We start from the raw sequence: 10,001 nt of genomic DNA, 5'->3' as shown, positions 1-10,001 counted from the left end.
CAATTTAGAATACCAGTTATCAATTAACAGAGAACAGAAACACAAACGGAATGTGAGAAGAAAAAAGAGTAGGGACACATAACTGATACTCATTAAGACCAGCAACATTAATTAAGAGTAAAACTAGAAACATAACAAACAACTTGGAATCTTAATCTACTTGCAGCAGCCTGCAGTTATCAGCAACATCTATGCCTACACATTACAAACAATCAAACATCCTTTCAATCCTTCTTCCTTGAATCTTTCAGCAGTCCCCTCTTTCTAATACCAATACAAAACTGCAGACGCCAAGCATCAACTATGAACTCAGGCAACGAGTATGCCACGGCCCAAAGAAGGGTATGAGGCCAGTATGGCGTGCAACGAGGTTCATATCCTATCCATCTCACACCTGCTTTTGCATAGCCGTCCGTTGATGGGACAAAGAATGAAGATTTCTTGATTGATGCCATTTTTGTGGCCACATATAATGGAACCTGAAACCAAAAAATCTCCATAAAAAACATGACAAGAGTAATAGAAAACTTTGCATATTACATTATTATTATTATTATTATTATTATTATTATTATTATTATTGATATTGCTATTGTCGTCGTGTTCATGTTGTAAGAAGCCTTTGTTTTAGTTAGTCATAGTTATAAGGAATGTAATGCTTATGTAGATAAATTGTCCAACGTTGCTTTCTGTCTGATGGTCAGTTTTGGTGGAATTCTAATCCCAATTATATTAAGGAGGACTTTTCCATAATAGGATTTGACTTTTTACTTTATGCTTTCATTAATTAATGCACTCTATTAATGAGACATCAATTGATGGTCTTTTATATTGTTTGTTTTATCGAGTTTTGATCCGGTTCTTTCAAGTTATTAGTCACTTTTATTTTTATTATTATTGAATGTATTTATGAGGTACATATGTTTGTTATGGAATGAAGTATCGGCATAGTTGGTGTCTTTTTCTCTATTTTGATGTCTCTATATCTCATTAACTTTTATTAGAAAAAAGGTAAGTTAAAAGAAAAAAAGTTAGGCAAAAGTTGGTTCTCAGATAATACAACAATCAAAATAGTTTATATATATATATTTTATAAATTGACATCTACATTCTAAAATTATAATCAATAATTCAAATAGTTATTCTATTTATTTTTGTCATTAAAAATTGACATATCACATTAAACAAATATGTGACTTTTAATGTAGATACAACGTGAATAATACTCCATCGAAAATTTATAAAACATTAAATTTTTACATTTTATGTTACATTTATAGGAGTCACTTAGAGATTAAATACGATAAAATAATTTTAGAGTGACAACAGAACATTGATATGAATGAGATATATGTAAAAGTACATATTATTTCGGCGATTTATTTGTCCATTCATAAAATTCAATATGTTGAACTAGGATTGTCCTTGAAAAATTCTATAGTCAAAGAAATTGTCAATCATTTATATTTTAAAGAATATTGTCCAATATCAATTAAACGAAACAATGCGGTGAAGCGAGATGAGAAAAACTGAGTGATGGTTTGCTAAACACGGAGGTTGTGTGATCGATGGGGGGTGAGAATGTTGTCTGAGGCTCTCAGCAACGTGGTTAATGGCTGTGGATGGGAGAACATGAGATAATGGAACAGAAATGCTCACAATTTAGAATACCAGTTATCAATTAACAGAGAACAGAAACACAAACGGAATGTGAGAAGAAAAAAGAGTAGGGACACATAACTGATACTCATTAAGACCAGCAACATTAATTAAGAGTAAAACTAGAAACATAACAAACAACTTGGAATCTTAATCTACTTGCAGCAGCCTGCAGTTATCAGCAACATCTATGCCTACACATTACAAACAATCAAACATCCTTTCAATCCTTCTTCCTTGAATCTTTCAGCAGTCCCCTCTTTCTAATACCAATACAAAACTGCAGACGCCAAGCATCAACTATGAACTCAGGCAACGAGTATGCCACGGCCCAAAGAAGGGTATGAGGCCAGTATGGCGTGCAACGAGGTTCATATCCTATCCATCTCACACCTGCTTTTGCATAGCCGTCCGTTGATGGGACAAAGAATGAAGATTTCTTGATTGATGCCATTTTTGTGGCCACATATAATGGAACCTGAAACCAAAAAATCTCCATAAAAAACATGACAAGAGTAATAGAAAACTTTGCATATTACAGCAAATCAATCCATTTCAACATAGTCAACTCTCTTCCATAAACAGATTAATTAGGTGAACAATTTTCCAACTGCCAGAAGGAAAAATTGGATGGTGTGTGGGAAGGGGAAATGGTATAAGCAACCAAGATTGTGAAAGTGCACAGTGCATTCACCTAAATTTATTAGTTGTTGATCAAACTTTCATGTTTCCATATCTAATCAAATATTGAAGCTACAATACCTTACAATGAAATCAGGTGTAACTTGGTAATGACAAAAAAAAAAAAACTAGTAACCTTTAGAAAAACAAAAATAGGATACAATACCACCAATAACTGAATGTGAAAGTAAAACTTCAATTAGAGAAAATCAGGAAAAAAGTCCCAATAGTACTCAAATTGCTTTTAGAGTTGCACATCAGGTTTTCAACTTCCAGAAACTTCAAAGCCATATAGTTGCAACAACTTGAAGAAAAATAAAATTAAAAATAAAGGGGATTCTTTTCTGTTTAGTTTTTGTGCACGGTTTATATAGGTAAACAGTTGTAACCGTAAACATTTGTGCTTTACCAAATTAATCATAAGTTGTGCATGATGTTTGCATTATGATAAATTGAAATAGTTCCGTCCTGCTAAAGACCATAATAATAATAATAATAATAATAATAAAAGTGATGCTACCAAAGCTTATGCCTATGCATATTTTTTATGTCATATCATGACCACAAAATTCAATTGACTTCATCTGAAACTATAGCTATTCAACTGGATTTCCAATTCCAGTCTCTTCTAATTGATTATAATTATTTAGCTCAGGTATATTTGCTCTGAAACTTGAACCAAGAGGAATTTTTTAACTTTTAGGGTGTGTTTGGTTATGTGGTGATAAAAATTAAATTTGAATGAATTGATTGGTAAAATTGATTTTGACTAAAAGTGAGTTGAAGATAAAGTAATTTATGTTTGAATTAATTCATGTAAAGTGAGTTGAGTGATAAATACAAAGCTAAAAATCAATTCTAGAGGCAAAACCTAAAAATTAGAGCTTCAAGTCATAATCAACCCTAGACACAAAATAAATTCTACTCTATAACAACCAAACATGTTCAAATCAATTCTAAACCTCTAGAATCAATATTGCCAACTGCAAAAGAGGCATCAAACATAGGCTTAATTTATAAAAAAAAGGTACTTTTTACCGGATTTGGATTCTCTCTTTTTCTTCCTCACATTTGGAGAGAGATAGACTCAACCAATTATTTACTCCTTTTAATTTTTGTGTAAAAGGTTCATCAAAATTGTTGTTGTGTCTATCTCTTTCAAAACATGACAGAAGAAAAGCAGAGGGTTCAAATCCTTTTCACCCCAAAAAAATTGAAGCAAGCTAGAAGTAGGTACTAAAAATGAAAGACTAAAAAACAACAGCACAATACCTGACACTGTACATCAATCCCACTCTTCTTGTATTCAACATAGAGAGATCTTGAAAACTGATCAATATACCTGAATCAACAAACACACGTACCCTCATTTCAAAAACAGAAAAGAGAACACATCTAAGAGCATGAAAGTAGAACAATGAACAAGACTCACGCTTTTGTGGCAGCATAAACAGCATAAAGTGGATCAGAAGGAATAACAATAGCAGCTCCAGAACCAATGTTAACAATTGCTCCTTTCTTCCTCTTCAACATCCCAGGCAAAACAGCTTGAGTAACCTTAGTAGTTCCAACAACATTAACCTTAATAAGATTCTTCAAAAGCTCTTCGTCCACTTCATGGAAGAATTTGGCATAAGGGTACGAAATTCCCACGTTGTTAATCAAAACCCCAATATCCAACCCTTCAATCGTTTCTCGAATTCGCTGAACACCCTCGTCGAGATCACCTGCGAAATCAACTACAATTGTTTTAACTTGAGTATTTCCGAACTTGGCTTGAATTGAATCCGAAACGTCTTTGAGCTTGTCGGGGTTTCGTCCAACGAGGATTAGGTTCAAGCCTTTGCTAGCAAGTTGAAAGGCGAAACTTTTTCCAATGCCATCGGTGGGTCCAGTAACGAGTGCCCAAGATCCGTATTTTTTGAGATCTTTAGAGGGTCTGAGAAAATTGACATAGAGCCAATTGAGAAATGTTAGAGTGAATCTGAGAATGGTGAGGAGACCGAGGGCGAAGAGGATAATGAACCAGAAAGGTTGAGTCTTGAGCTTACTGATTATACAGCAATCCATATTGGTATGATTAAGGGTTGTTTGGTAATAGAGAGAGAGAGAGAGAGAGAGGTTTATGAAGATAGAGAGAAGAGCATGGCTGAATTTAAGGAGAGAGAGAGAGAGAGAGAGTAGTGTGGGTATGGTAGTAACAAATAACAGGTAAGGTAGATGAGCAGGAAAATCAACAGAATTAAGTAGGGAGGTTGGACCGTTGGGACATTGTGGCATTCAATTCAATTCATTAATACTAATAACTAATGCATCCCATTGCAATTTCAAGAATTCTAATTTTGTTTTTTTATCTATTCAAAATAGAAGATTAAATTGTTTTAATAAGATTCAAAAGATATATTTATTAGCTTTTGTTAATTTAAGGTTTTGCATTCATAATGGTCATTGGTAGAAAATTGTTCCCTCTACTATTTAGATGTTCTTAACAAAAAGTTCTTCTAATATAAAATTTGTTGATTTTTTTAGATGTTTACTGTACTATTGTTTTCCTTTGTCATAGTTTGTATCCTTGAAATTGTTTTATTAAGTTTTTGTATCATCCTCCAAGTAACTTGTTTACTTATCTTTTATTTTTAATAATAATTTGAGTGTGTTGTAAATGATAGATGGTTGATTTGGAATGTCAGATTAATCATGTGATACTCTCTTAATTATTATTTTTTCAATACATATAAAAACAATTAATAAAGTAAGCTATTTTTAATATCATATTATTTTATTTTTTATAATGTCCTTAATTATTTAGATTAAATTGCACATTTAGTTATTTTTTTATTTTTTCTTTGATCACTTAATTATCTTTTATTCTATTTTGGTCTCTTAATTTTATTTTTGTTAATTTTTTCAGTCAAAATTAGAATAAATTAAAGAACTTAAAGTGAAAAGCAATTTTCCTTTATTCATTTTTTTGTTTCAATTTATGATTCATCATCATTTTCTTCTTAATGGTTATTTGCAATTTTTCAAAAATGAAAATAATATCTCTAATTAGTATTCAATATAAAACTTTACAAATTGTTTTTAGCTTTAGTTATTGAATTTCATGTCTATTATATTTTTTTTTCTACAATTATCACAACAATTTCTTAAAATAATGGTGTGTCTTGTAACTTTTAGATGAATGTCTTATTTCAACTGTCAATATGACATATTTAGTGAGTGGTCTTTTTAAATTGAGATATATCTCACTCTAAATAATTAAAATTCTACTAATTTAAATTTCTAATTATATAATAAAGGAAGAAATATCAATGAATTCATGAATGAATTGACACTGTATTCTTCATATTTTATTATATTAGTGTTAGGTATGATTTATTATTAATAATAAATGGTCAGGCTTTGCGCAACATTAAATAAAAATACAAATAAAAATTACATTAAATAAAAATTATACATCAAATTATAAATAAAAATACATTAAAATAGGTCGTTATTGCTGAGATTCAGGCTTTGCGCAATTATACAATTATTTATAAAAAGACCTGGAAGGGAAAAAATAAATCCAACAAATTTATGGCAATTGAGAAGAGTCTTACAATAAAATCAAACTCCCTGTTGGTTATGCAAACATTTGCCATATGAACCAAAATTGAAATGGAAACAATCCCCCTTTTTTCATATTTTTTTTTTCCATTATTAACAAAAGGTAATGAATTAGCGAAAGGTAACAAAGATAAAATACGAGCTTGTTTTATAGCAATCGTAATTAATCGTTGTTGTTTTAAGCTCAAACTTATCATGAAAATAGTTTGAGAATAATTTTATGTATAATTTTTATTTAATGTATTTTTTTTAAAATTTATAATATTAATTTCCTATTTTAATTTAATGTATTTTGTTTCATGTTATTAATGTAATTTTTCTTATTAATGTATTTTCTTTTAAATTTATAATATAATTTACTGTTTTTAATTTTAATTACTTTTAATAGTTATAATATTAATTTTCTTTTTTAATTATAATTATTTTTAACTTAATTATAATTATTTTTAATTATAACAATTTTTAATAATAATAATAATAATAATAATTAATAATAATAAATAATTAATTAATGTATTATTATTATTATTTAATATAGAAAATTAATATTAACAATTACATAAAATATAAAAAATGATTTTAAAAATATTTGAAAAAACCCTTTAAGAGGTCGCATCCCCAGCCAGCGACCTCCTACTAGGAAAAAAAACTTCTCTTTAGCTGCTCGCATCCCGAGGAAGCGATTTTCTATTAGCTCAAAAAAATAGAGCATTTTAATATGTGATTTCAAAAGTGAGACATTTTAGTTACAAATCCTAAAAAGTAGGATATCCTGATATAAATTGTGGTGAGGAAAAGCGCCCTTTGTGTTTGGTGGTTAACCCCTGAAGTTGTACACTATAAACTTCAACATTGAATCATACATCAAACATATCGTAGTCACTGATATAAAGTCAATTAATCGAATTCTTAGATCAAATATTGTCTGAATTTTTTCTTTCTTGTTAGGATCTTTATTTTCTGAATCGAATTTATGGTTCTATTATTTAATTTACTTATTTAAAGTTTATTATTGTCACTATCAACATCCTTTCAACTACCTATATTTATGGGATGAATATATAAATAACTGTTCTAGTAGAATGTTAGTTTTAAGGTTTAATTCTACTTTTATTCCTTCACAATTGTGTGATTTAAAGAACCGGCTATTCTTTTAAAGCAATTTTCAGTCCAAATTTAACCTCTTTCTGATTTTAAGGATTCCCTTCAATTTTACACCATGGACGTATACGTGCCCCAAATTAAATTAAACGACGAGAATCACATGCTTGAATTACAAATAGTAGTAATAAAAACAAGAAATTAGAAATAGTAATAGTAAAGTAGAGAAACGATTAACCCAAACCCAAAGGAAAATAATAATCTATAAAAAATAAAAAATAAAAAATAAAAATGAGAAACCGGTTTAATCCATCAATTTTTAAATTTTTTGGGAGGCGTGAGAAAATTGGTATAGAAGCACCTGGCATAAATGAAAGTGAAGCTGAGATTGGTGAATATTCCAACAAGGAAGATGAGGACAAACCAAAAAGGTTGATTATACAACATTTCATATTGGGAAGATGAGGTGGGTTGTAAAATACCCTCCCAAATTTCTCTCCATTTTGTAAAACTTTATTTTAATTTTTATAAAAATATTCATCAACTTTTGTGTATCTTTTAAGTTTTAAATATTTTTTTTTAAATAATATTTAAGATATTATAAAAAAATTCCACTAAAATTTAATTTTTTTATATTAAATATGAATTTTTGAATGTTAAAAACTTAAAAATTTATATTTAATATTAAAAAATTATAAATTTTTGTATATTCTTAACAAAATAATAGATTTGATAGGAATTTAAAACTTAATTAAATCATGCAAAGATACAAGAGTAACTAATTAGTTCATGACTTATGGCCGGTAGCATTAACTATGCCTATAAATGCTATTACTTGAACTTACTCCTAACACTTAGTCATCAATTTTGTGCTAAAGGATCAAGTTTATGTTAAAAGAAAGTACAAAAAAACCCAAAAGTCCTACATATTCACTTGGACCTCTTATTTAGATTTAATTAGAAACATAAACTAAATTTGGCATCATCATGATTGTTGATTGAATTGAGAAGTAGATGCTTGTAATCCTTTGGTTTGAGAGTCCTTGATGAGTCCTCTTTTACGCCAGTAAAGAAAATTATGCAGCGTGTAGTAATCAAGGAAAACATCAGGAATTGCCATTACGAAATAAGATTGTAGAGAATGTAAGAAGAAAGGTACAACCAGTTTTTCATAGCCAATCCATCTTGTGCATGCTTGGCTATATGCATATGGTGATGGAACAAAAAGTGACTCCTTCGTCCTTGTCATTTTTGTTGACACAGCTAATGGAACCTGTATATTCACTTCAGAACTTTCAAACTTTTTCTCTCAAATTAAATCAGTTATCTTATGTTTAGTAATTATGAATTATCAATAATAACCATCAAACATTCAAACATGTACTAATCATTTTATTTCTTAAACACGTCAGACGACGTTGTCATGGTAGTTTTTAAATGTATTAAAATTACAAAAATATACTTAAACGTGTATTTGTTAGTCATTAGTCAATTAATTTAGTCTTTACATGTGTTTTTCGTTAGTTAATAAAATTATTAATAAATTAAAGAAACACTCAAGGACGTGTATAATTTCGTTACATTCAAATACTATAGTGACAATACTCTGTAAATTTAGGACTAAAATGTCAATTTACCTTCCATGAAACATGAGAGAAGCAAAAGAGAATTACCTGACACTGGATGTCAATTCCTTGCTTCTTGTATTCCAAATTGATGGATGCTGAGAACATTGTAAGATACCTGTAAAATTAGCATGAAGATCTGGATTCAAATTTGACTTTAATTAAAAAATTAATTTGTAGTTACTTCAGAATAATTTTTATAAATAACAATGAAGTGGCAAAGTTATTATCTTTTTCTAAATTAGTTTTCTGAGAGTTGTTTTTCAATTCAAATGATGAAATATTTGATAAGAAAATAAGAAAGACTATAGACATGAAGAAAATCAAACCAAAAAAGAAAAGAAAAATGCATAAAATAGAATACAAAACAGATCTTAGATCAATAAAAACACAAATTTATATGCTTACGCTTTTGAAGCTGCATAAAGTGTGACAAGAGGATATGAAGGAAGCACAGCATTAGAACCAGAACCAATGTTAATAATAGCACCCTTTTTCTTCTTAATCATACTAGGAATCACAGCTTTTGTAACCCAAGTTAATCCTTCCACATTCACTTTAATAATTGAATTCATCAAATCCAAATCAACCTCATGAAAATATCTTGCATAAGGGTAAGCCATTCCAGCACAATTAACCAAAATCCCCACATCTAAACCATATATTGCATCTTCTAACTTTTTCATTATTTCCTCTCCACAATTTTTTCGCAAGTCTAAAACAACACATTTTACCTCAACATTTCCAAAATGTTTGTCTATTATCTCCTTTGATGTTGACTCTAGTTTAAGAGGGTTTCTACCAACCAAGAGAATGTTGAGTCCCTTAGATGCAAACTCAAAAGCCATGGCTTTTCCTATTCCATCAGTGGAGCCAGTGATTATAACCCATGAACCATATTGTTTGAGATTTTTTGATGGTCTTAAGAACATGACCCATATATAGTTTAGAAAATGGATAAGAGATTTGCATATAGTGATGAAGCCTAAGGTTGTTGTTGCTGCTAAGAAGAAATCTTGCCACTCCATGTCTCACTACTTGTGTAAAGATAAAGAAAGATAATTTCTTGGTATATAGAACTCTTTGGAAATCAATAGGAGTGGTTGTTTGGCATTAAATTAAATAAATTAAATGTTCACCAACAACCTTGAATTCGTAAGATGTGAGTGTATATAAATGATCATGTTAGCAGTGTGGGGTTGGAATGTGGAATTATTCCCCCATTATTATTATTATGGATGGCGATTTCTTACTATTTTAAAAATACGTAGTTTTGCGTAATTGTTTATCTCAACCGTTGATTTTTGATCAGATTTTACTGCATAA

At 29.5% G+C, this 10,001-nt stretch overlaps 2 protein-coding genes across 2 annotated transcripts; both read right to left on the bottom strand.

Annotated features, from left to right (window-relative positions):
- Positions 1-1,638: 1,638 nt before the first annotated feature.
- LOC101497630 (very-long-chain 3-oxoacyl-CoA reductase 1-like) lies at positions 1,639-4,600 on the bottom strand. Its single transcript, XM_004502292.4, has 3 exons — positions 3,773-4,600; positions 3,613-3,682; positions 1,639-2,137 (listed from the first exon to the last, which is right to left on the bottom strand). Exons 1-3 carry the CDS (start codon positions 4,408-4,410, stop codon positions 1,883-1,885), a joined length of 963 nt encoding a protein of 320 aa, XP_004502349.1. The 5' UTR covers positions 4,411-4,600; the 3' UTR covers positions 1,639-1,882.
- A 3,178-nt stretch (positions 4,601-7,778) lies between these two features.
- LOC101497308 (very-long-chain 3-oxoacyl-CoA reductase 1-like) lies at positions 7,779-9,820 on the bottom strand. Its single transcript, XM_004502291.4, has 3 exons — positions 9,084-9,820; positions 8,724-8,793; positions 7,779-8,323 (listed from the first exon to the last, which is right to left on the bottom strand). Exons 1-3 carry the CDS (start codon positions 9,701-9,703, stop codon positions 8,036-8,038), a joined length of 978 nt encoding a protein of 325 aa, XP_004502348.1. The 5' UTR covers positions 9,704-9,820; the 3' UTR covers positions 7,779-8,035.
- Between the last annotated feature and the right edge of the window lie 181 nt (positions 9,821-10,001).

The sequence above is a fragment of the Cicer arietinum genome, chromosome 5, assembly GCF_000331145.2.
Source record: "Cicer arietinum cultivar CDC Frontier isolate Library 1 chromosome 5, Cicar.CDCFrontier_v2.0, whole genome shotgun sequence".
Taxonomy (NCBI): domain Eukaryota; kingdom Viridiplantae; phylum Streptophyta; class Magnoliopsida; order Fabales; family Fabaceae; genus Cicer; species Cicer arietinum.
The sequence above is the reverse complement of the archived record's forward strand: the minus strand, read 5'-3'. Positions and strand labels throughout refer to the sequence as shown.

What these genes read in the sequence shown, in the direction of transcription:
- LOC101497630 (XM_004502292.4), bottom strand. Translation starts at nt 4,410, where the DNA reads ATGGATTGCTGTATAATCAGTAAGCTCAAGACTCAACCTTTCTGGTTC. An exon ending in GTTTATGCTGCCACAAAAGC is followed by an intron (nt 3,683 to 3,772) that starts GTGAGTCTTGTT and finishes TTGTTGATTCAG; the next exon opens with GTATATTGATCAGTTTTCAA. An exon ending in GGATTGATGTACAGTGTCAG is followed by an intron (nt 2,138 to 3,612) that starts GTATTGTGCTGT and finishes TTTTGGTTTCAG; the next exon opens with GTTCCATTATATGTGGCCAC.
- LOC101497308 (XM_004502291.4), bottom strand. Translation starts at nt 9,703, where the DNA reads ATGGAGTGGCAAGATTTCTTCTTAGCAGCAACAACAACCTTAGGCTTC. An exon ending in CTTTATGCAGCTTCAAAAGC is followed by an intron (nt 8,794 to 9,083) that starts GTAAGCATATAA and finishes CTAATTTTACAG; the next exon opens with GTATCTTACAATGTTCTCAG. An exon ending in GAATTGACATCCAGTGTCAG is followed by an intron (nt 8,324 to 8,723) that starts GTAATTCTCTTT and finishes GTGAATATACAG; the next exon opens with GTTCCATTAGCTGTGTCAAC.